This window comes from Apodemus sylvaticus, chromosome 17 (assembly GCF_947179515.1).
Source record: "Apodemus sylvaticus chromosome 17, mApoSyl1.1, whole genome shotgun sequence".
NCBI classification, from domain to species: domain Eukaryota; kingdom Metazoa; phylum Chordata; class Mammalia; order Rodentia; family Muridae; genus Apodemus; species Apodemus sylvaticus.
This window is the reverse complement of record NC_067488.1, coordinates 1,492,057-1,519,259: the sequence shown is the minus strand read 5'-3', so window position 1 is coordinate 1,519,259 and position 27,203 is coordinate 1,492,057. Positions and strand designations below refer to the sequence as shown.

The 27,203-nt window shown below is 37.7% G+C and overlaps 1 protein-coding gene across 1 annotated transcript in view; it reads right to left on the bottom strand.

Annotated features, from left to right (window-relative positions):
- Positions 1-27,203, bottom strand: part of Cpq (carboxypeptidase Q) — a 566,898-nt gene that overhangs the window by 96,304 nt on the left and 443,391 nt on the right. Inside the window, exon 7 of the mRNA XM_052161283.1 lies at positions 10,735-10,936. Coding sequence (XP_052017243.1) covers positions 10,735-10,936 — 202 coding nt within the window. The remainder of the gene's footprint in view (positions 1-10,734; positions 10,937-27,203) is intronic.

The window sequence follows — 27,203 nt, the reverse complement described above, 5'->3', positions numbered from 1 at the left end:
GGAGGCATGGGTCCCTCCATGTGTACTTCTTGGATGGTGGTTTAGATCCTGGCAGCTCTGGTTGGTTGATATTGTTCTTCCTATGTGGTTGCAAACTCCTACAGCTTCTTCCGTCCTTTCTCTAACTCCTCCACTGGGAGCCCCATGATCAGGTCAATGGTTGGGAGTGAGCATCTGCCTCTATATATATCAGGCTCTGACAGAGCCTCTCAGGAAAAGGCCATTTTTATAGGAGTATTTCAAATGATTAACAAAGAATGTGAGAACTGAAATATATTATTAAGATTATGCTCCAATAAAATGGATATGATGATATAAATATATGTGAGAGAAATGTATATGAGAGAAAATATACAAGAGAATTTATATATATGATATGAATTTATATACATATATACCATATATCATATATCTATATACCTTTATATAGCTCATATATATACATAAAATATAAAATTATATATATGAGTTTAATATCTATCATTAGATAGATAGATAGACAGACAGACAGACAGATAGATAGATAAATAGATAGATAGAGATCTATATTGGAGAAAGGAAAGAGAAGGTATTAGGTGTTCCTGCTAATGTGAATAAGCAGAAGCCCTGTGTTTCTATCTCACCATTCAGAATTAGACTTGAGTCAGAACAAGCCACCTGAAAGTGCAAAAAAAAAAAAAAAAAACAGATAAAGATATAGTCTATGAATTATAAGAGATTTCATAGGCATGTCAGTCACTTGTATTATTTGAATCTTATTGAAATTTTGGGTCAACTCAGAATAGTTTTTATTTAATTCACTCTATTAAAGTGAATTTAACTAGAAACATCTGGAAACTATCTATATAATAGAATATGAAAAAAGTCCTAAAATATTTTAGTGGAAATTTAGTTCATTGTTGTGTATGCAAGTCTTTATTTATGAGAGATACAAATTATTTACAAATAAATTGATGCCATATTGGGGATTTTCATCTGGTATAAAAAGGTCTATTTGTGGCTGAAATGAAGTAATACTACCCGTGAGTAAAACTGTCCCTAAGCTAAGTTATAGGCACATGGAGGGCACATTGTGCTATTTTTATCTTTTCGTATTTGTTTGACATTTTCTGTGGGAACATATTGACAGTGGTATGAATTGAACCCAGTGCTATGCATAGATTAAAGACACACTATGGCACTTAGCTACATCTCTAGTCTTATAATAGCATTTTTCTTATAAAGAGTAGAATTATTTACAATCATTGGATATAACTAAAAAATGCATCAAGCTGGTTACATTTCCTCACTTCTTTAATGCTAGAAATGGATTCTATTGGGTTTTAGATCATTTCAGACATTTTTTTCATAGAAACTTAAATGTAGCTTTATTTAGTTTCCACGATGAAGCCATTTTTCTTGTTTTTATGATTATGTAAACCAAATCAGTTGGTTCTCAGTTGTGAGGCCCTGGAGAGAAAAGGCCATTTCTTATTTTTGTATTTTCCATAATTCATACATAATATAGCTACCTATTGTATGCAGTGATTAAATAGAGCCCAGGCTTATGAGGTATTAACTTAATGGAATTTCCACTTTATTGTGATGAGAAAAAGACATTTTAAAGAAACTGTGCTTTGAAGTTTGAACTTCTCCCCAGCTATATGCCACTATATACCATCTTGAGATGCTAAATCGAAGCATCAAGAAGCCATAGTTCCACTTTGCCACTAGGTCACAAGGGAATGTGGTCCATGCAGTAGTATTGTATGCCATGTTGTTATGTTACTAGGACATGACGTCTGATAGGCAGGTTTGGTGAATAGTACATTTGTGACTCACAATATTGTCACCTTACAGTGAGTTTTTTGGTACATAATTCCACAATAATTCAAGAAGCCCCCATGCCACCAAGGATAATATACAACAAATTGAGAGTCAAATGTATAGGAAGGAGATTCCAGAAGAGCCAACCTTGAGACTATTAGAGGGAAAACTAAGGAAGCAAAGCCATTCCACCAGGACATGTTATTAGAAGCCATGGAAGATGTATTCTAATGGAAGATGGAACATAGTATTCATGGGTCATTCTGATGCTCAATATGGAACAATCCAATAACACTTAAAGCAAGTCTTTCTAACATGTTGCTTCTTCCTTAAGCTCCCATTTAATTGCATAAGTATTACACTATGCTTCCTTCCTATTGAGTGTGATATGGGCATCCCTAGCTTTCTAAACTCATAACATTTTCCACTAAGCACTCTCATGCTGAAGACTTATGGCTTCTTGGCATAAGAGTTTTCAACCTGAAACATATGGCACTTGTACATCCGCCTGGATACTTCAACTGATCTCACTGCCTATTGTTGTAGAAAATATTAAAAAGAACAGCAAGTTCCCATCCTACAACGGGCACCAGCAGGCCACATGGCTGCAGCCCAGTGTTCTCATCTCAGCAGAATCTCTGGCCCGAGTCTCCCAAGACATTCCCACCAGACTCGCTAAGTTCCCTTGGCAGGTTGTTGCCACACCAGCCCCATTCAATAACTGCCCACCTCGCAGTTATAATATCACAGATATTATAATACCAGATATCACAATACCCAGTAACCTGGTAAAATTAGAACTATTGAAACTTATAATTAACCAGTCAGATTTATATAACAATAAATCATCAATTCATGAAATTATCATCAATAATTTCAGAGCCAAATGATGATATAAGCTGCCCACCTAGATTAGAGAAGTTACCATAATTATTCTGTCCCTATATGATATTATATTTATCTGTTGCTATTTAAAGCCATGCTGAATCTGAATCATCCTGTTCATCCTTCATATTGCTTCCTTCTCTTCCTGTGTTCACCATATCTTTGCTCTGCCTCCCCTTTCCCTGCCCCATCACAGGCTTATTGTTGTATTAATAATTAAATTAATTGGACATTAAAAAATCTAGATACAGCCTATAACTTCCCAGATAAACTGCCCAGATGAACTTCCCAGAGAAGACTGTCTCCTGACTGCTACTGGCCTGGTTTCTATTATCTCCTCATTAGGAATATCCTTTTCTACTTCTGTCTATTCAAAATGACAATTTCATCATCAATACCCAGCACCATCTTGTAGCATTTTCCTGTGCTCTATCATAGGACTCTGGAAGGCATTTCATGTGTGCTACTTATGGGAACATTGTACAAAATATCTGACTGTTACTGTTACTTAAATTTTTTTGTGTCCTTTTAACTTCCAGATCACTATATCTAATCATTAAATGTTTATGTTCCAAGTAATATTGGGCCGTGCGGGTATATAAAAAAGATTCACAGTCTAGTTAATGAGACACCACACAAAATACATTAACTTCCCAAGTGAAAGTTTGCATTTTAGTTTTCAATAAATATTCTGGGCAACACTAAAAGATATTTCATAAGTCATGATGTAAAAAACTAAACCACTTTTATACTGTAGACAGCCCCTCTTCACCTAATCTGCAATCAACCTGGGAGGCTGGAGGCTTCTACTGAAGTTGAAGAAAATCTGCTTTAAGGAGAAGAGTATAAATGCTCATTTATTCTGAGGTTGATGAACAACTTGAGGCATTGACATGGGTGCTAAACAGATACTTTTAGAAGATAGAAGTCAAGGAATAGTAATTCAAGAGTTCTGACTCACCCAGGCTAAAAAGGGAAAAGGGAACCAACAACTAAACTTACTTAATAAACTTACTGATGTCATATATATATATGTGTGTGTGTGTGTATGTATATACACACACATATGTATATACACACATATGGTACATATACAAATATATATATACATATACACATATATAGGATATATTCATACATATACATATATATGTATGTATATATGCCATTCTTATTTTACTTTTTTGCAAGTCTATTTCCTCTCACTGTTACTCCTTTAGTTCAGTCTTCAAGAGAACAGATAAGGCTGTCTATCTTCAGGGTCTACACAGTCTCTTGCTTATGCTAAATACTTAAGATGTGCTTACTGCATAATTTCCACAGCTCTTTACACAAGAGACTGAGAATTTCTGCCATGAATTAGAGAGCTCCCTTCTAATGTTTTCAGAGAGGTGTGAACTCCTCAATGCAGAACATTAATGGTCTTTGCAAACTACTGGACAGAATGACTTCACCACACACATCTCCCATTTAGGGACAGTGGGGAGCACAGAACTGCTGGGGTGTTATATTCTATTTCATGATGAGAAACACAAAATACGTATTTTGGATCCAAAGTGAGAACCTGGAACCTACTATACATGAGTATATCCACCTGTGTCCTTGCTAACTGCGTTTTTAGAGCCTTTCAGAAGAAAGGCATTTGGAAATGTCAAAATAGAAAGTTTTAGCTTAGTTTTGTTGATATAAAGCATTGAATAAAAATAAGGAAGACTGAAAATATGCAAAATCCTAAATAATATGTATATGTTGTATCTCAGTGGAGTCTGGGCAAAGACGAAAGAAGAGAACATATGAATTATCGAAAATAATGGAATATGTATGGGTGAAGGCCCATGTTATGGAGCCATGTGGTCACTGAGGTGGGCAGCCCACTCTAGTTAATAAGTTTGTCTCATAGTATTCTACTTAAGGATGACCAGATTATTACTCCCACAAAGTTTGACCTTGTTTACATAACATTGACTTATGAACACTTTAGCGAGGGACAGACACTTCTCCTCAAGCATGAAAATTATGTGGCATTCTCACTGTTTCACACTTATAAGAGCAGGACAAGCACCCAAGGGGAGGTAAGGTTAGTTTGGTGAACAAGTTCCAGTGAGAACTGCTCAAACTTCCGAAGATGAGAGAAAGCTTGAAAACAGGGGAAATAATGTGCTGAGTCATGGAATTAGCTGTTGATAAGAGAATAGGGAATGTCCATATACACAGAAGTGTAGGAGCAGAAGGAGGGTCCAGGAATCCCCATTTGACTGGACAACTAGGAGACACCCAGAAAACCATAGAGGAGCCACACAAGACATGGGATGGAACAAGAATGGCTTTATATTCCTGACTAAGTAGACACTGAACTTACGTTTAACTGTTTACTCAATGGACATCCTCATCTTAAACATTTTCCTATGTCAGGAAGCAATGCATTTTTCAGTGAATATTGGGAAGGGTCCCACTTATGCTTGGAAGTAATATTTGATCAATATTCATTAATTTTGGTATTTCAACTATGCTTTGTTAGTATGATTCAATTTAGTCAAAGACAGTGGTCACAATTTTTATCAGTGAAATGGAAGAAAGCATGTTTTATTAATTCTTGAAAGAGTTCCTCCCTTTGAAAAAGAGATATCAATTATAGAAATTCTTTTTTATGATCATACAATGTAGAAAATATGCTGCTTTTAATAACCACAGCATTCCAAGGAGAGTGGGATGAAACTTGTAAGATGTGTGGTGTGGTTGGAAAACTAAACTGAGCAGTGAGTTTGGCTAGGGACTGATTTCAGTGCTGAGAAAGCACTTGCATAGCTTGTGCAAGGCCTTGGGTTTTATCTATAGTACTGCAAAGGTGGGAAAAACAGCCAAAAGCTCTGGCTTTCTTTGTAAAAATGCCTTTACTATCTTCTGACTTGGATCTTCTGCTTTATTTTCTAGATCAAAGCATCCCAATTGTTAGGTAGATTTCAACTTAGAAAGTTTACAATGGAGTAAGCTAATAAGGGGTTAGGAAATTCAGAATATAGGTTGATGTGGCTGAAGGAGGCCAGGGAATGAGTGAGTTCTGTTGAGAAAACGTCTATGGTGAGAGGAAGAGCTAAGAAAGAGGCATCAGGGCATAGAGCAATTCATCATGAACAGAGCTTCAACTATGTTGGCGTGGTCTGGACTGTGTGGAGGTTGGGGATTGTGATGTCAGTCTATAAGAGAGGAAATAGAGGAGGAAATACACATGAGTGGGCTTGAGACTCCCGGGTCACCATCTACACTTTACAGATACGCTAACCAAGCATCACTAATTAGACCATGTTGCATTCAAGGGATAGATCTTGTCTGTATTCATCTCTGACTCCCTGGTGCCACACAGCTAATGACTAGTAACGATACTGAGGAACAAGTGAGCCAAGTTTAGAAAGAATACCATATCTTTCACTTTATATTTAGAAGCTCTGAAACAGAAGGTCTACAATTCAAGTTCTACAATTCTTCTAGAATACCATACAATAAGGAAAGACATTAGAAAAAGGTTGCATCTTAGATCCTGTAGCCAAAGAAGAAACTTACAGGGAGAACTGGAATAAGAGGAGCCTCATTCCATTAGGCCACACCAAAAGGGCATCTAATTTGTGTGTGTGTGTGTGTGTGTTTCTGTCTTTAAAGGAATTTTAAAAGGATCTATTTGAGCAACTGAGAACCATCTGCTTCAGTACTGAGACAATCAGAACAACAACAACAATGACGACGACGATGATGACAACAACAACAACAACAACAACAACAACAACAAAACAGATTTTTATTACATTACCCAAAACCCACACTGAAAGAACTGAAAGTCTATCTGGCTTTAACAGAGATAGTTTAGAGACTAAGGTTACTGCCACTCTTATACTATTACTGACAGAGTCAGGGTACAGACTACTCACTATTTTATATAGGAAAACCATTGGTGTACTAGATGGTATGTTTATAAACATTTTCACTGGTAAACTATAAGGCAAGTTTATAGACATCTCTCACTTACCTTCCCTGTAAGGGATGTGATCCCACTTGTTCCAGCCCAATGCATACATTTTTCTTTGGATATTTTATGGGATTTTTTTTTTAACTCTCAATATCTTTTATTTTCTTCAGACTCTTAAGAACAAATATTTGTCAAGAAAGTAATTATTTCAATGTTTTAGTTTCCTCTCTTGGGTCAGAATAACAAAAATTCGAACATGTTCCCCAAATTAAACTAAAAGCTATAGAATATGTTTAAAAAATAGAAAGAATTGACCTTAAAGTTGAAGAAAAGATCAGAGAGTACAGGAGGTAGGGTATACCTAAACTCCTGATAACCCGCGACCAAGGCTGTATGTGCTACTGAAGGATAAGCTCTGGGTGAATATCAAAGTGCTGTGGAAAATCAGAGTGCCACAGACTGCTGTGGCCTGTGCACAGATTCATAAATATGAGTGAACTCAGACTATGCTGAAAGAGGAGGGGAGAATAGCCATGGTAGAGGAGGCAGGGGAGTGGCCTGGGGTTGAGATCCTTAGGGGGGAGCTTGAGTGGAAAGTGTACCCAAGACACTTTATATTAACTCTCTTTTGACTGAAATCCTCTATTTTTGTTACTTAGTTCATTGTCAGTTGGATTATTTTCCATTAAAAGTTTCAACCTACTCAACAAAGGACTTCCTACTTCCTCAAAGACAAAATTTCCATAAACTGGCTTACTTTTCTTCAATAATTAGTGAAAATCATGCAGAATTTTTATTCAATCTGTGCTCTCAATAACTATTTTTTTCTATTAATCATATGTGAAACAGTTAAGAAAAACTGAGGCCCAGTCATTAAGAAGTTTCTTTAGATTATGGCTATTTAACAGATTTAGAGTATAGTAAGAGGCCATACGTGTTTATTTCAATAGAAGAAATGAGAGAAAAAGAACAAAATACAGTTAAATATGAAGTAATGCAAAGCATAATTTAAATAGCTTTTAAAATCCTATCCTTAGGGCATGTGACCACACATAAAATCAGCATAATGTATTTTCCTTCAGATCAGTTATGATGATTGCCTTTTTCTGAAGTTCTGGAACTTTTCAATTTGTTACAGAATGAGCAGTCCCACTGTTTCTTCCAGGAATAACCAAAATTGGAAACAACAAAAGATAGCTTAGGGGTGAGAAGATAACTCAGCAGATAAAAGCACCTACTGCCAACTCTAATGACCTAAGTGCAGTCTCTGGTACTTAGATGATGGAAGGAGAGAACCAATTCCCAGAAAGTTCTCCTATGATGTTCAGATGAGTGCCTGGGTAAATGTACACACACACACACACACACACACACACACACTTACATACACAGAGGAATGCACACATACATGCACAGGTAACATTATTTGTTTGAAAGATAGCTTTTTGGTAGCAGGGGATAAGCATCAACACTGGGTTTCCATCTCATAATACAGGAAAGAGCAATGAATCCAGGGAAACATTTGTAGTCATCTAAAATGAAACACTGATTCTATAAAAAAAAACCCTTGCTGACCTAGAGGAGAAAGGAGGAGAACAAGGAATGTGGAGAACGATAAGCAGTTATTTACAATAACAAACTCCTTTCTCCCAGGGGTAAATGATTCCAAGGAGCAATGGGCTGGAATCCTTTGCATAAGCAAAAGCTGAACAAGATAAACATTTAGGCACTGTCTGAGTCTAGGAAGACCATCAGCATTCCAGACTCCTCTGTGTTGCTACATGATGTGGAGGGAAACGCCATCAGCCTTGACACCAGATGGTCTGATATCAGGGTGACTGGATTCTACAAGTCATTTAATCTCTCTGAGTCTGCTTCACCATCTTTAAAATAAGGATAATTGTACCAGCTTCCAAAGGATGGTCTCAGATTAAAGGCAGTAGTTTAAAAGAAGCTTGACTCGGAGTTTCATAAATAGTGGAAGATCAATAAAGTTGATTACTAATTCAGCTAGTTGAATTAGCTTACTAATTCAGCAGCTGAAACAGGATCATATTCCTCATTCCACTTTCTTATGTGAAAAATCAAGCCTGACTTTGCTGAGGCCCAGAGGGATCTTACTTATCTGATTGCATCATATGAAAGTAATTAATCTACCTGTTCATTTCATACAGATCAATGCCTATGAAACATAGACCTGTGAAGGAATAAGTCAAGGGGCTTTCATGATCAAACACAGTAACACAAGGTGGTGGGAAGGGGGGGTGTAATTTTTTTTTTGTCCAATTCTGCCGTGGATTTTAGGTCCTCCTCTCCTTTAGCTACTCCTGATCAGTCTCCAGTCTGACTCACTCTAAGATACTAGCATTTTCTTCACAGCAGCTGAGTTGGTTCTCATTGAAGGCTCACTAAGGAAATTTAAAATTTGATCAAATGATTTTGTTACACTCAGTACAAGCCTCCATCCTTATACTGCATATCCAGATCATATTATAATGTTTTGGATATGTCCAGGCATTGTGCACCATTCTAAATGGAAATATAGATTTCAGAGAATTTCAAGATTTGTTTAAATATCCATAGTACAAATGGAGAGAATTCAAGTCTCTTATTACAATAAAGAAAAGACCTTTTAATTTTTAGCTATTGATATTTACTATGCCTTTGAAGTCCACAGTATCTCAAGAATGGGCTTTTTTTTTTTTTTTTTACAATTTAAATCTAAGCAACTCTTGGTGAGATCTGTTTTTCTGAGCAGGAAACACAATGGCAGAGGTGGACCTGGAGAACCTGTTTTCAGTTCCTCTAACATATGAGAGTTTCAGAAACAGTTAGTAGCTCAAAGGCTAGGCTTTGCATTTATAAAATTCAAATGCAGAACAATTTGCAGCAGAATCTGTAGATCATCTTTTTGATTATAGATATAATAGCATTGGAAGTACAATGTAGGTTCATTAATAATACCTGAAACTATTAGCATGGTAGGTCTTGGATAAAGTTGTGAAGCAGCACAAATTAATGGAGAAAAGTTCTTGTGTTCTTTTCCCATAAACTCTTAGGTATATTTGCATTTTGTAATTTCATCCCTGTCCCCAAGGGCTTAGAACTTCTCTTCAGGAGATTCACACCACAAATCACCAATCAGGGCAATTCAGTTTATACACATCTCTGTTCTTTAGGGTGCATGTGTGTGTGGTGTGTGTATGTGTGTCTGTGTATATGTATATGTGTATGGGGTGTGTATGTGACTGTGTGTGTATTCTTATGTTTATGTTTATAGTGTGCATGTGTGTGGTATATGTGTGTATGGGATATGTGTATATGGCATGTGTATGAGTATGTGAGGGGTACATGCGTATGTGTATGTGGAATGTGAATGTGTGTGTATGTGTGTGTGTGGTATGTGTATGTGGTGTGTGTGTGTGTTTGTGTGTGTGTGTATGTGTGTGTGTGTAGTCTTTCATGTGCCAGTGTTCATGTTGAGGTCAGAGGACAATTTATGAGAGCTGGTCCTCTCCTTCCATGTGGGCCCTGAGGATTAAACTTATGTGTTAAGTCTTAATGGTAAGTGACTTTTTCCATTGAGCTATTTTGTTAGTTTTGTGTCAACCTGTTTAACAGAAGCATCAAGGGAAAAAGCAATTGTAAGGAAGAATTCCAACCTCAGAGAATCTCTTATTGTGAAGTTTAGATACAACAGTGTCTGTGTATAGCAATATCAGAGTAAGTGAAGATTCCCAAGGGTATTAGCAGCAATGACTGTTTTCTACTTCATTTCTCAAAATTTGGGTGCGAAATTACAAAACATGTATCTTTAAAAACAAATCAAAATCAAAGAGCAGATGTGTAGGCTGAATCCTAGAATCATTCACTACAGATCTCAGAGAGTGAAGAACAGAGGATGAACACAATCAAAATGAATACCATTTTCCCAGCCGTGAAAGTAATTACAACATACCTTAGTGATAAAAGGATAGGACTCCATGCCAGTGGCTAGTGCTAGTAACCCCCGGGATACTTAAATAGAGATGTTATTTTAAATTGTTGACAGCATACAGGAACATCTCCTTCATTTTTGGTCTTACCGGGCACTCCAGCTTGGATCCAGAAATTAATATCAGTTCCTTCTCCATCACTAAAGACCTTGGTAACATTGAGGGGTTTCAGGAGATTCATGACTTCTTTCATGATAGCCCTGGCCTTGTCACTGCCGGTGAACTGCAGTCCAGTGGGTAAGAAGGTTCCTGAGTCAGCCTCCATCACCAAACTGTACTTGGAAACATTTGCCTAAATAAAATTTAAAAAGATATAAATGTTTGATTCCCATCTGCTACTTCTGTTCTATCAAATAAATCACCTTCTTACAGATTATTGTCAAAAGTATGTCACTCTGCCTTGATCAATATCTACTCTGTGTATTTCCTGATAGTTCTCATATGTATAATTTCCTATCCTGAGGTTCACCAAACCTAAGAGTTACAAAAAATATAATGGAGCAAATGTAATAAAATTGCTCCATTATTTTTACTAGCAATAATAGTTTTTGAACCATTTTGCTTAAGGCATTTTTTTTTGTACTAGAATGTGCTGTGCACTTGACTGGAAGAGAAAGCAATCATCATTCTTACCCAACTATGTACCCTGTGAGGTAAATAGAGCATCCAAATGTCTTGCTGCTCTAGTAAGACAATGTCCACTAGGGCAATAATGGCACAATGTCATGAAAATAACCAACCATGTTCTGGTTTCAGTCCTGCTCCAGGAGATATAACCAATACTTAGTGCCATTATCAGGTCATAAACCCATGGCTGGATACCTTGTATCTCCTAGGAGAGAATTACTATTATTTTGCTAAATTGACATGGTATTAGACTGACTTCTAATAACTTATTATGCCTATAGATTTGTGCATTTTTCACTCCTTATCAGAGAAGCTTCTTTTTGTGTTAGGTGGTGAGTGTTACAGAGAACAACAACAGGCCAGGGACAGAAAAGATTGCATAATCCTCCATTCTAGATTAAATATACCACACCTCATGCTTCCAAAACTCAGGAGTAATTGTCTGGGGCAGGGACACTCTAAAAGCCAGATGTGGTGGGTGACTATAAGAAACAGTGTCTTCTGGGCACAGCAGGGCACATGAACTCATAGCAGTTGTGACAGCATATACAAGATCTGTGCAAGCCTGTGCCAGACCAAATCACAGCATATATAATGGTGCTGGGCACAAAATTCTATTCTAGTCTTAGAGTGACTGGCAATTCTTAGCTGTTGGAAGAAAAGTAGTCAGTTTTCTGTAATAGGATACCCCCTGGTAAGGTGATCATGTTCCAGTGGAAGGCTATATATTCAAGGATATATGGGCAGCACAAATTAGTCTTGATAGAAAAAAACAAAAGACAAGTTGAAAGTGTTAGATCTGAGAAGTGTTGGGGGAGGAGTGACTATGACCATAACACACTGTACAAAATTCACAAATCAGTAACAAACTTAAAAAATAAAATTAAAAAATTAAAATCAAACTTAAAAACTAAGGTTAATAAAGCAGGATCCTATTCATAGTTGTGTCTTCATTTAATTTTCAGTGAAAGTTCCAAGGTGCTTATAATAAATGCAGCTATCTTTGCTCTCAGATGTAGCGACCTCCTTATGCTACCATCATTTGAAATACTAATGGGCAACATATTTATATTTATGATCTATATTAAGTATTCATTTAACTGTATATTGCTGCAAGGTCAGCAGGTGGACATGTAATTTGGCAGTCTGAATCATTTTCTCTGCTCTACCTCTACTCTAAATACTGCAGAAAGGAGAAAAGTAAAATTATAATATATCTTGTAAATGACAATAGAATTAGGCTATCTTGTATGTGTGAGTCCCAAATTACAAGCAGATCCTTTGTATCCAACAAGAAAGGCAGGTGAAGTTCTCTTAACTGTTCCAGGCTACGGTTAAAAGTGGAGCTTGTTGGCATCTTAGTGGCACTAAAGAAAAGCCTGGTGAGATAGACATGACTTTGGAATCATTATATTCCATTTCTTGTACAGCAACTGGCACTCCTGACTACCAAACAGAATGACTACCCACTCTGTCTCTCTTCCTGTCAACACAGCTTGAGCCTTGCCTTTTCTGTCTGTAGAATGTGATAAGTGTCTTTACCTAAGTTTGAATGTGAACTTATAGCCTCTTTAAAACAATAGGAAGAGTGGTTGCTGGACTCTAACTTACCAGGACTTCTAACACATCTCTTAAATCCTTTCTGTTTTCTGAATTGCAAAAGAAGGGAAATCTCAGAGACAAGGACTTTGAAATTTGGAATGTCACTGTGAAGTTACATAGAATATTGATGAGTACTCAAAGCAGGATATAAATAATGGAGCTTCTAGAGGTAACACAGGTTGTGAGCAGGAGAGCCAAAGAGCTTTTGAATTATCCAGTCTTGATTTGATCTCATGCTGGTCCCATGTCTGATCTCACGCTTACCAATCTTTACCTATGTGCCTTTTGCATTTGAGGTAAACTCTCAGTTTATGCTTCAATGAAATGGGGATGATAACCATACCCAGCTTATGGAATTTGGAGAAGTTCAGGCTCAGACACAAGGATCATTTGATGAACAGCAGCATCACTGGTTTTACTGTGCACCAGTGCATCTCCGTTTTTTAGCACCAAGCATCTCAGTATTTCAAGGATGGTGCCAGGGTAAAATATGCTGTTTGCTAATTATGATGATAGACAGTGGGTCTGCAGGCCTTCCTTCAAGCCAGGCATGTGTGAAGTGCTTTACATATCATTCCATGGCTTGCTAAGATAAGCTAGTAAAGTTTGTATACAAGGGCATACAGGTTTGCATACTGAGGCTGAGTCAAGTTACCAAACCTGCTCAGAGTTACCTAGCCAGGGAGGAAAGCATGTGGTGTAGATATAGCCCAGTTCTGTCATTTATGGCTTTGTGTCCCATCTCCAGAGGCCCACTTTTAATTCCAAGTCACAAATCTTTACTTTTAAGTCAGAAATACAAAGAATGAAGTTTTAAAAATGAGTAGGTTTTAACTTTTACATGATCATAATACAAAGTCTATTCAGCTAGAATTTATTATCTCTGCTAATAAAGTAATATAATTAAGCACAGAGAGGAGTGAAAACACAAATAAAAACATCTTGCTACACAATTGTCTTCCAATTAGGAATCAAAGCATAAAATAATAAAACTTCCCTTCAAGCTAAGTAAAACAGGATGTGTACAGATATCAGCAAACCAGAATCCTGGCATAGTAAAGAGATGCTTGATTTCCATTCATGTATGGTACCATTAGCTATTGCTAACTTGATAGCAGTATGCTATTGTTTTCTACTTCTGTATAAACATTGCCATATGTTTCCTATAAAGGAACAAGAAAACAAGCCATCCACCATACATCACACCTCCTTTTCTCCTGTTATGAAGTCATCTTAATCTTCATGTCCAGGGAAGGTGTCAGGGCACCCTGCAAAAACTAAGTGGAACTACTGCCACTCAGGAATGTGTTGTCATCACACATGCGTATTCTTTATCATGAGCAGCTTGGTGTAGGTAGGGAAAGCTGATCACTGCTAGTGACAGGACCCAATACCATGCTCTACGGACTTGCTTCCTTTTCAGTGTGTGGGGCAAGATATTTGTTACTTGTTTACAGGGCATAGTGAAAATTCTACTTCTTGAGACAAATGCTTGGTTGCTGAGATGACCAACTCCGATTGAAATAAATTGAGACATCCAGAGGAAATGTCTAAAGAACTCAAGGACTAGTTAGGATATGATCTGTAACCTGTACTGCCCTCTTAATAAGCTGTCTACTAGGAGTCATGAAAGCAATTGCTCATTATCATGCAGTGTACATAACCCAAAGCGGAGAAATGTTTCTGTGACCAGAAAGTCCTCGGATCAGTCACCGTATGCTCCAGGTCAGGGGTTCATAGCTATCACATGCTACAATCACATCCTTTTCTCCACTGTTCCTTTTCTTTTTCTTAAGCAACCTACCTACCCAGCCAAGAGCAAGTTAGGAACCATTAGCATTCTTTGGTGGCAATGCAAGATTAAAAAGAAGGAAACTGCTGAAAATACATATTGAATGTTTTAAATTACTTGCCTTATAGCATAAACACAAGGATGATGTGTGCATTCTTTGCTTTCATGAAATTTCAGGCAATTCTTAAAAAAAAGACATGTGCTCCATAACTTATCCTTTTCTCTATAAAATTAGCTTTATTTTTGTTTTATAACTTAACTTTCTTATAGCATAGAGAATATAATTCATGAGAAAATTATAACAAATTTGTGTCTATTTTCCCATGTTTCTCAACATATCTTTGATTTTTATTTAAAGTGACACTAAAATCTCCAAGTCAAATGAAAAGAAAAAAGTCTCTTAATTACTTGAATTAATAGTATAGCTTCTTCACTTTAATCTTCAAAGAAGCTAGATACTGTACTGACATGGGACAGTTGGTTCCAGCACAACTTTCTGGCTATTAAGGCTTTACAGATGATGGTGGCAACACTATTTGGTCAGGTGATAAATTCAAGAAAAACTTCAAAAGTAGACCATTTCATGTGTGCTGGGTGGCTGCAATCATCTGCCACTGAACCAGAGACTGTGGTTCCAGGATGGAAGACGTTGGCTCCTTACAGAGCTCTGATCCAAACCCAGTCCTGCCTGGAGGGAGGGTAGAGAAGCATCTTTTACTGTAGGACATCATGAGCAGGCTTTGCTTTCTGGTCAGGTCTACCCTGGAGTTCAACCTTTGTGTTCTTTTATAGACTCCAGCATTTGGTGTTGAGCAGGTGTAGGTACCCAGCAGAGAGTAGAAAAAGATTAATGACAAGGACAAGAGTCACGTGTTACTTTTCACTTGACAACTAAACTACCTGAAGCTTGAGGTGATGGGCAGCTTTGTAAGCTTACACTAGTATTAAAATTGCAGGTACCTATTTCAGTTTAGTTCCTCATCATGCTGAAGATAGGAGCAGAATGAACAACTCCCTGAAGCCCACACCTATCACTCAGTGTGTGTGCTCAGAAGTGTTCTACTGTGGGACAATCCTTGTCCCATTTTTATAGTATCATTTGAAGCACTTTGGGTTTCAGTGAATTCTCCTCCTGTGTTAGTCAAAGCCCCTAAATGTATTAAGACATATGATTGCTCCATAAATGTCAGTATGGCAACCATAATGAGTCAGCAGGCTAAAAATAAATAATGTGCATCAGCTAAAAGATATATTTTAATTACATAGAAACTAGTATTCTATTAATTCCACTATTTACAAAAGAAAATATTTAGGATATTTCATAAATAGGCTTAAAAGGGGCTTATATGTCACATTAATGGTCTACAGTTTTATTACTGATGTTGCAACACAGCTGGTGAAAGTCATGGGACTCAAGATCCCGCACTGGTATTTTGATTTCCTCTGTGACATATATTGGCCCAGTACTTCATGGCTTCATACTCATTGCTATCTACAGCTACAGAAATGTCCCACACAGAGGCTAAGGCCAGCTTTCTCTCATCCTTTATCAGTCCCTTCCTGCCTCATTACACTGTCAGTCTCTACTCATCCCTACCAACTTTCATTCTCCAGGTTCAAACGTTAGATCTGAATTCTCAATGAGAGAAACACTTTTCCCCCTTTGATCCACTTCCTTTAACACCAGGATCTTTTACGGAAACAAAAAGGCCTGGCTTTGTACTTGATGATGAGGATGTGGTAGGTAGCAGAGTGCTTTCTGGTCAACTTTACCTGCCCTGCTCTTGGATGGGAAGCCTACATCAGCTTCTTTAAGCGTTTCTAAGATTACTTCTGAGTTTATTCTCTTATGGCCAGACATGTCATTAAAAAAATGTATATTAGTCAAGGAAGAGAACAGATCAGAATGATTGAGTATCTATCTATCTATCTATCTATCTATCTATCTATCTATCTATCTATCATCTATCTATCTGACATATGTGTACAAATATGGATATATATATAAAGGAAATTATATAATATATTACATATATTATATATAATGGAAGTTTATTAGATTGGCTTACAGGCCATGGTTCAGCTAACTCAACAATGACTGCCTATGAATTGAAGGTCCAAGAACCCAGTTGTTCAATCCATGAGGCTAGATGTCCCACCTGGTCTTCATAGTATATATACACTGGAATTCTAAAGAAGTAAACTCCAATATCAGTGACAATGGGGTGAGAGAAAACAGACAAAAAGAGCTTCCTTCTTCCATGTCCTTTTCAATATAGGCTGCCATCAGAAGGTGTGGTTCAGATTGAAGGTGGATCTTCCCACTTCAAAAGATTTGGATTGAAGGTTTTTCATCTTCCACCTCAAAGATCTGGATTAGAAATGGCTCTTCCAACATCAAATGATTTCATTAAGAAAAAATACTTCACAGGTGTTTCTGATCACTTGGGTTTTAGTTAATTCCAGATGTGGTCAAGTTAACAACAAAGAATAGCCATCAATGATAATTTTCTTGTCTTGCAAAAAAAGGAGACTAATTTATACTTAAGAATCAGCACAGTCCAAAGACACTCCAACTCAGATCATGACTTTTTTTTTATTGAAAAGGGAAGAAAAAACATTTTATGATAAAATTAAAGATTTACATGGAAAATATTTCAGATAAAATAAAAGAGATTCATAGAAAAACACATTAAAATTGACAATTTTCACGGAAAATTAAAGAGTAAAGTGGTAGACATGTAAAGCATTGTTAAATTAATTGAAATAAGAAATAGAAACATTTTATGGTAGAATTGAAGATTTACATGGAAAATATTTCTGATAAAATTGTAGAAAAATTTTAGGTGTTAAAAATTTTAAACATGTTAGAATTGAAGATTATCGTGGAAATTTTTATATAGATGCAATAATGGTAGGCATAAAAGTATTCCTAAATTGATTGAAAGTGGAATTATAAACATTTTCTGATAAACTTGAAGATTTATGACTTTTCTTCTTCAAGGAAAATAGACAGCATTTGTGCACTTTGTGGTTTTGACCACATCCCCATATGCTTTATTTGTTTAAATACCTTTACTACTAATAGTAAAGATCTGAAATATAGCTTAAAAGTTACTTTCTGAATGGAAGCATCATTTGGAAAGCATTACTTTCTGACAGGAGCATCAGAGTTCTTAGTTCCCTAAATGGTCTCTGAACCTATAGAGAAAAGCACGTCACAGCCCGATCTAATATACTGGTCTGTTGTACTTTATTACATTTGTGTTTTCTCCTTTTTGCTCCAGTAAAAATTCAAGGTCTCCTACAAGTAAAGGTCCTAAGGCCACATTAAGAGCCAGGAAATTCTCAGCCAGGCAGTGGTGGTGCAGCCTTTAATCCCAGCACTTCGATGGCAGAGGCAGACTAGTTTCTAAATTCAAGGCCAGCCTGGTCTATAGGGTGAGTTCCAGAACAGCCAGGGCTATACAGAGAAACCCAAACCAAACCAAACCAAACCAAACCAAACCAAACCAAAACAAAACAAAACAAAACAAAACAAAACAAAACAAAACAAAACAACAAAAATAAAGAGCCAGGAAATTCTCAAGAGCCGAGAACCTAGAAAAGGCCAGGGACAACGCTGTGTGTATCTTTGCTTCATCCCCAGTGCAGCAGCATGTATGAGAAGCTCAATAAATACTGCAGGGGAAAGGTGAACCTGCAACTACGGAAGTTTAGACAGGACTTGCTGACACCAAGAGGATACAATGCAGCTCTAGCTGTGGCTGCTGAGGTAAGTGGGAAGTTAAAGTGAAGCCCTACTGAGCTTTCATTATCTTGCAAAAGAAAGCCAACTTATAGCTCCTTGAAGCAGCTGTTGCTGGCGCCTCTTAGTCTGTTTGTAATCTTAGGAGCCACTTAGGCTCAAAGAGGAGGGTTACAAGTTCAAGGTCAAATTGGGCAACTGAGTGAGTCCTTTCCTCACTAAGACCTGAGGGTAGGGCAGGGAGAGATGGTTTAGAGGTTTAGAGCATTGGATGCTCCTGCAAAGGATCAGAATTTGGATCCCAGAACCCAAGGGCATGTCATAGCCACCCGTGCCTCTGGCTGCAGGAATCTAATGCCCTCATCTGAGTTCTGTGAGCACATATGCAGCATGTGTGTGCATCCATCAATAAAAATGAGAATGCATTTCTACAAGCTCGAAGAAGGCTGAGTATCAAGCTCTGTGTAGAGGTCTTGACACACTGACCAAGGCTCTAGGCTTAGTCCTCAGAAGTTTGAAAAGAAAAACGCAGCAGAGAGTTTTTCCAGAATTAATTTTTACGGGATTTTGAAGCTCTTTATAATGATGGGTACTGGATAAAATAATTGACGTCTCCAGGGACACTGTTAAAAGGTGCAGAAACCTTTAATTTTAAAACATTTTTTCATATACATTGGTCATCGATTAAAGTGAAAGGCAAAATATTAAGTTTTATTTTATTAGGTAAGTTTATTCAAGGAGGAAAATGTGTTTATTTGATAGCTACTAAGAAGAAGCTGAGGAGTGGGTGGCCAAGCATCCTTATTAGCCCTGGGCAGACCTAGTTTTCTTGCCTATCTCAATATGATTATTAATGCACCCCCCTCCCCTGCAGAGATATCTTGGTTTTAACAGTAAATCATACTGGTGATCTGTGAAGTGTGTCATTTACAAAGACCTGGATAGCATGGCAGGGGCCAGAGCTCACCAGAAGACCCTGACTAACCTCATATGTGATGAATTCTAAGACTATGTGACAAAGGCAGAAGGAAATTATGGGAAAGCCTGGGTCAGACTTTGATAGACAAGGTGATATTGGTCCCAAGAAAAAGCCCCTATTCTGGAAGTTCTGGTGAGTTGAGAATGATGTCTGTTTACAATGTATCCCTAGGTCCTAGACAAGAAGATCCTTAAAATACACAGCAAAGGAAGAAATGAAGCAGCATCGACTTCTGCATCCAAATAGTACTCTTGAGATATGTCAGTTTACAAAAGAGGAGCAAGGTATATACAGTTTAAAAGCATAAGGCAAATATGCTCTACAGGTAGGTTGCCCACAAATATCAACTGTCCGTCCCGGCATTTCATAGGCAATTACAAAACATTCCAGGCCTGAGATCAAAAGTGATCATGAAGCCGCAAATGCCAATTGCCACACTTGGCACTTGGCCTCTGCCTGAAAATACCCTCAGCTTCTGGGATCTGAAACCTCCAGCTCTCTTTGTGCCTTACTGGATGTTCTTTCTTTGTCTTTTACTCTTTTATCAAGGGCACTCTGTCCTTGGGTATTGGGTGTTCAGAAACAATATAAAAGCACCTTGACTCCCCTCAGTTCATGCTTACTCTGCTGGGAACTGCAACCTTTTTAAGGGATTCTACTTTGTGATGAAATCTTTCGCCTGGATTTCACTTTAAGATTAATATAGCTGTTCATGTATCAGTTTCCTATGCTGCTGTAACAAATCACTATCATCTAAAAACCTATAATAACAACCAAAAAATGTTCCTTTTGTCATGAAGTGAATCTCGCAAGGCTGAAGTCAAGGTGTTGGTACTGCTGATGAGCTGCTGCTGTCTACATTCCTTGGTTCATAGACCCATCACAAGCCTTTTCTCTTCCCATCTGACATTACAATGCTTCTTTCTGCTGTGGTCTCCTTACCTCTAGGAGGAATAACTTAGTAAACAGCAAAAGCACTGAGTTCACTGATAGCCATTTTTGACACTGTCACCAATCCTGTCACTCTACTTTCTACATCCACCTGAGCTTCAGCAACCCGGCTAAGTATCACTGTCCTGTAGGAGTGCTGAAATAGTGTCCAGATCATTTCCACCTTGACTCCTCTGTAGGGGTCCTGTTCATTAATTGGGTTGTGATCTATCAGTAAAGATGCCATGGGTCAATTGTTGGCCAGAAGGAATAGGCAGGACTTCTGGATTCTCACAAGCAAGCAGATATAAGAAGAGGGAAAGAGTTTTGCTGTCCTTTGGAAGGAGACAAGCCAATCAGCCATGTGAGATCTTGGGTGAAATGACCACAGGCTCTTTCTAGAGGTGGGAGGTTGGGGATGTTGAACTGGAATAAAGATGGCTGAGCAACGGAAATTGAGTGCAGATTTAGGATCCTGAGCTGGGAGTACTGGGAAGCAAACACTGCTTGAGGCAGATTGGCAGCATCCTGCAGTTGAGTCAATAAGGCAAGTTGAAATTGAACAACTGTGTGCATCCGTCTTTTTCATCTGTGGATCCAATATTCTCTGGGCAGGGGGCTGGTAGCATGGTCTGTTCCTGGAGCTTAGTTTTAGTAGCAAAAGGTATATGCAACAACCCTCACCATTCTGCAGCCTCTTCTGCACACAGTAACCTTGTTAATGAACCTATGCCAGGGGATGTTACTCTTCCCCTCAAATGCGCTATGTGTGTTTCACCTCAGAGTTCCTTTGCTCTTCGTGCCCACACTCAACTACCACTGCAACCCTACCCTCTCCCATCCAACCACCTTCAGTTTCTCATCATTTGTACTAGTTCACTTTCTCTGACTTCGGATTTTCTCACTCTACCTCCAGATTTCTGCAAGGCCCTGCCAAAAATGTCATCTCTTAGACATTGTCTTTTAGTCAATGTCATCTCTTAGACTTTCTGGCTACCTCTTATGAAACAAGGCTTTCACCATTGCTCTTAATAGTATTCTTTACTTTCTTACTCAGCCTTCCTTTTCTCCTTGAACATTAAAATTCCCTTTTATTATACTCCCTTCCTTCCCCCATCTCTCTCATCTTCCCTCCCTCTTTTCTTCCCTTCCTTTGTTCTTTCTGTAATGCTCTTACCAGACCTTTATCCAGGATAGCCCTCTGACTTTTTTCTAACAATATGTCCCAATGACACATGACAATAGACAGCACACCTTAAGAAGCTTGTGGCTTGAACATGTTTTATGTGATAGTGGAAAGACTACCACAGGGAGACTTCATCTTGTATAATAGTCCCACGACAGATGTATACAGAAACTACATTAAAGAAGCATATCACCTGGAAAGAACAGCCTAGGTTACAGTTACTGTCACAGGCAATTGTGTTATCAGGCCTGTTCTATATCTTCCTAAAGAGCACAAGAAAGGAATTTGTGCTTCTTACACTAAAAACTCCATTCTTCATATATATAAGTGAGGCCACCTCAGACTGAGCAACTAGTCAAATGGTCAGATGAACATAGTTTACTGGCTATATGGTTTACTACTTAAAATGCAAGACACTCAATTAAATAAGCAATTCTGAAGAATTTAGATGCTCATAAGATCTGTAATAATATTCCAAGGAGTCTGGAATACCAGCAAGAACACACATGCTCAATAGGTTTTAAATGAATAGGTATCTCCTATTACCACTTAAAGAAAATATATGTGTTTAGATAGAAATTGGCTGGGTAAGCAAGTTAGAATTTTAGCAGTAATTAAATTAAGGAGTCATGTTTAATTTTGTTCATGTGTGGAAATTCCTCTCTGTTGAGCACAGGTCTGACCTCTGAACTTGAAATGTCTAAATTCGTTTTTGATTCTCAGGCTTCTTCAGTGAAAGAATGGGAGAGATGTCATGATTAGGAAAGAATATGAGGAAAGTGATGCTAGTGATTTGGTTTATAATTTAAGAAGCCATGGATTATCTATAAAATGTGGAAAATATTAAAAAGGAGAATGAGCAAGTTATCCATAAGATTATCCCTAACTAAGGAAGCTGGCTGGCTTGTTGGAAGGGACAAACTGGTCCATCAGATGGCTTTAAGGGGCCAGTGGACAAGTGTCTTGGTGAAAGTGCTTCAGTTCCTGAACTCTTCAGTCTATTCTTAGCTCAGCAGCAGAGCCATCATTTGACCAGTTGTTAGTATAGATCACAAGTCTGTCCTGCTCATGAGTCTCCAACTGTTTCTATCTGACTCAGACAAGTGGTCCAGGAGACTTGACTAGACTCAGCTGCTTCTTATTAGTGATCCCCCCAGCGCCCCCACCCCCGCTGCCATTTTTTGCTTCTTTCCTTTCTCTGCTCCACTTTAAGCACACATGCTTCCTTCCTGTTCTCTTGAGCGCCAAGCATGGCCCTCCATCAGTATCCCTGCCATAGCCTGCTGCTTTCCCTCCACTCTTCTCTTCTGAATACAGACATTTTTACGTCTTTACTCTGGCAACACCACTGCACAAATTCTTCTTTAAGATCAAACATCCTCCAATATCCCTTTCCCTGCTTTGTCTTATCTTTCTCTCTTATTCAGAGCTCATCCTTGTCTGTGCGGTCTTCGACTTATCTAGCCACTTTATTATCAGTCATTACTTGACTGGACACCAAGAGAAAGATGAACTTAAAAGAATGTCTGACACTTAGGAAACTTGAGAGGACATACATGTGTTGAGAGAAAGAAGAAATACATGTATGCATGCATCTTTTATGTCTAAGCACATGCATGTATATAAGACACTCATATATATAAGCTTAATTGTCATGAACACAAAAGCAAGTTCTATGTTGGGTCTTGGTGATCAAGGTGCCAATAACAATTTTCAGTCTTTCAATATGTCCTGTCCTGCCACAGTTCTCAGGCTTTACTGTGTATTTTATAAAGGTCCAAAAATATATAAGGTTTGATAAAATATTATAAATGCTAAAAATCAGTCCTTCTACTCACAGAAGTTGAGAGCAAAAATGTGATTTCTGTAGGTTGGGAGGGCCGAGGAGATAGCACACATGGGAAGGGTGACTAGTGGGTACTTAAAAGTTAGCTAAAGGCACAAAGTCCTAGTAAGCTACTGTCCCAGGCAATTGTATTATCAGGCATGTTCTATGTCTTCCTAAAGAGCACAAGAAAGGAATTTGTACTTCTTACACTAAAAACCTGATGTGTTTGAGGAGATAGGACTTTAACCATATCTAAATATTATGCTTCTCATCCATGGATCAAAGCATTCATGTTAACCCCTTTGTAAGTGTGACTATACATTTTTATGTGTCAGACAAAAAAAGTTTAAAAGTAAAACAAAAGCACAGTAAGAAAAAGAAAAAGTATAGGAGATAAGTCATCTACAAAGGCCAACATGAGGATCTCTGTGGGTGATGAAAATGTCCTGGGTTGTCTGAGATGCTGTTAACATATTTGTTAGAGTTTTAGAGGATGTTGTTTGTGGAAAATTAGCCAAAGGCACATGAGAGGTCACTTCTTATGACATGGGAATGAATTAATATTTTATTAGAATAAAAAAATACTTTGAAAGCAATTATGTAAAAATACTTTATGTAAACTATTTGGTATGAGGTTGCCTTTAAAAACGATCATAAGTTATCAAAACACAAGTGAAATTTATAACATCCTTTTAATAAGGAATGATATGGTAATCTTACTTGAAGGTTGAGCAGCAATGACTTCTTAGGTGAAGTCTGGATCAAGCATGTCCTTGACCAGGCAGACCCTGTCTTTATTTCACCACCTGAGATGAACCCCACCTTGTGTTAGATTTACTGAAATGAAATGGCTTCCTCTCACAGGAGGGCATGGAGACAAGTGAAAGGAAGAGGACTGCCACGTGAAACTCTAAATGGAGTTTAACAATATTAAAAACACATTTTAAAACCTTATGGTTTGTCATGTTAAAGTTGGTACAACATGAGGCTAATAACACTCAGTATAATTAGCAAGACTTAATTACAGGAATCAATAAATGTGTCCTGGGTCTACTGGGAGCTTTAACAATTGCTTTTCATACTCCCCGAGTTTTAAGGTAGTCAGGCAAAATGAAGGAAAATAATAAACAGATGAGGTAATTTGACTTTGAAAAGAGTTAAGATAACTTAATAGGTATATTTTAGATAAAAGGAGGCTAAGGAATTATAGTGATTATAGGGAGAGAGCCAAATAGGTGTTTGCAATGAGCTAAGGGGGATGAAGAGAAACAAATTTTCTTCTCTGAGAACAGTAATAAACAGAAACAGCAATCATCAGAAGGGAGGAAGAGAAAATAGCTAAGGTAGAAAATAGCTTCAAATGTGCTAGAAACAATGGCTCCTCTGAGAAGCCACCTGAAGAGCACTTGGGAGTATAGAGGAAGAAAAATCCAAGGTGAGGGAAACCAAAGAGTCAGTCAAGCCCCTACCCTGTCCTGGTCCTTCCTGCATTCCTGCCTCCTTCATCCAGTGTCCCTTGTGTTTGAAGACTGCAGATACCTAGGCTAGGTGTTTAAGTAATCCATCTAAGAGGTGACTGGCCTCAGAATAGAGTGGATACTGCAATTCTCATGTCCCTTGTGACTGTTAACCAGCAGCAAGTGCTACCCTTGAATATTTGCAGGTTCTAATGATATTTGATGTGCTTCTTGGCCAGGGGATGGAAAAAACAAGGGGAAAGTTACTTAGCTACTCTAGCCTTGGTTGACGTGTAAAATGGAGGATTATTCATAGTTATCTTGCAGTTTTATTAAGGCAGAAGTTCTTAAACTGGGCTGTGCTTGGGAATCCATAGATCTGGAGCAGCTCTGGGAAATTGAAAAGGAAATACTTACATATTTATTTTTCCTAAAGTGCAATAAGGTATTTAGACTTATTTAATATAATTTGTTGATATTATAATATAATTACATCATTTTCCCTTTTCTTCCCTCCAAGTACTGCAAGGGACACCCCCCTCACATCAATGGGCTCTTAGAATTTCTTTAGATTACAGAGGTTAGCAACAAACCACAGGGGACCTGTCATTTTGTCAGCTACAGATGCCACAGATGTTTTCATGATATGTTAGGTGTGCTGCAAAAATAAACTTACATGTTTATCACGTTAAATTTATGGCAGCAGTTTAATCATAGTTAGAGTTATTTAATAAAATTTAAACATTACACATAAAATGACTATAAATTCAATTTACAAATCAGGTAACTGATTTTTAATATTATTCTTTTCCTTAAAACATTGTGCTTTTTATTTTATATATTCACAGCCAACGTAGTTCAGGGTCCATGCAGTGGTTATAGCTCTCTGGTGGTTGAATGGTAGCTTTATTAATAATAAAGATTAACTGTTGTTATTTTTATTCTTTTTTCAGTAGAGTTATTTTGTACTGGACACTGTAAATTAGGTTCTTGTTTCTGTTCTGTAATAGATGAAAGAACTTGTCAACTACCTGATCTTTCTTAGGGTCATGCCATCTTTAGCAAAGGAGCAATTACTCTGAAGATTCTGAGACTTTTTTGCATATATTCAAAAGTATATCATATGCTTACTTTGTTCTATGGAGACTTATGATTACTATCTGGAAGAGTGGCTTATAACTAGAATGTTAAGTCTTGTCCCAGAAAGGATACCTTTGAGAGGGAAAGGAAACAATTATGACAAAATAGTGCGTTGAAACTAGACTATCTTCAGGACATTGCGGGTGGGGGGAAGAAATTGCTTAAATTCTTTTCTAAAAATAAAAAAGGAAATAAAAAAGTATTTTTCTGATACTTTGTATCTTTCATTCTTAGTACTACAAAACTTAATAAACATGCCCCACAGTGCTTTGATTATAAGATCCACATTTTCCCACCAATTTTAACATTTTGTAAACTGGAATGTATCATGTATTCCACAGTATGTTGCCAAATTCCAGATGAGGAAACAAACTATGCTGTGAGTTGATCCTTACACTGCCTGTTCATGTACAAAGTTTCTCACTGTGGGAATTCATTGCACCCTCACTTAAATTTGTTGTACTTCTGTCAACTGAGACCACTGAATTTTAAACTTGAGTTCCTAATAAGTCATTAAAATTTTCATAAAGTCTTCATGCATAGAGAAGATTGTTCTTTCTACATGAGGGAGAGCAACTGGAAACAATAGCTCTTTGGTACAGATTCTTGATTGTTCAATGGGAATAAAGATTAGTGGCTTCAAATAGGAATCCAGAGAGGTCTCCTCGTTGTGTTTTGTAAAATTTGTATAGCCCGGTATGGTGCGGTGGGAGGGGATTCAGGCTGAGGCATCCCTTCCCCTGAGAAACCAGCAATACCATGGGTATAGTGTAGAATGGAGCAAGAGAGGGAGAGAGAGAGAGAGAGAGAGAGAGAGAGAGAGAGAGAGAGAGAGAGAGAGAAAGAGAGAAGAGAGAAAGAGAGAAGTGGAATAAAGGAAGGAAAAGAGAAGAGAAGAGGAGGGAGAGGAGAGGAGAGGCCTGCCAAGAACACATAGAGAGAGGGAAGAGGAGGAAGGGGCAAGAGAGGAGTCAGAGAGGTGGCGTGAGCAATGTGGGGCCAAACAGTCTCTTTTATAAAGCCAAGTCTACCTGCCTGAATCCAGATAACATGTCCATAGCTCCCTCACTATTTCAAGGAAAAGTATGGTTTTTAAAGATTTATTTTTATTTTTAAATTCATGGTCATGTATGTGTGCCTGTGTGTATATACCATGCGTATGAATGCCTGTGAAAGCCAGAAAAGGGCATGGATGCTAGGAAACAAACTCTGGTCCTTTAGTAGAGCAGCAAGTTTTTAATATATAATTGGAACATACAAATATAATTCA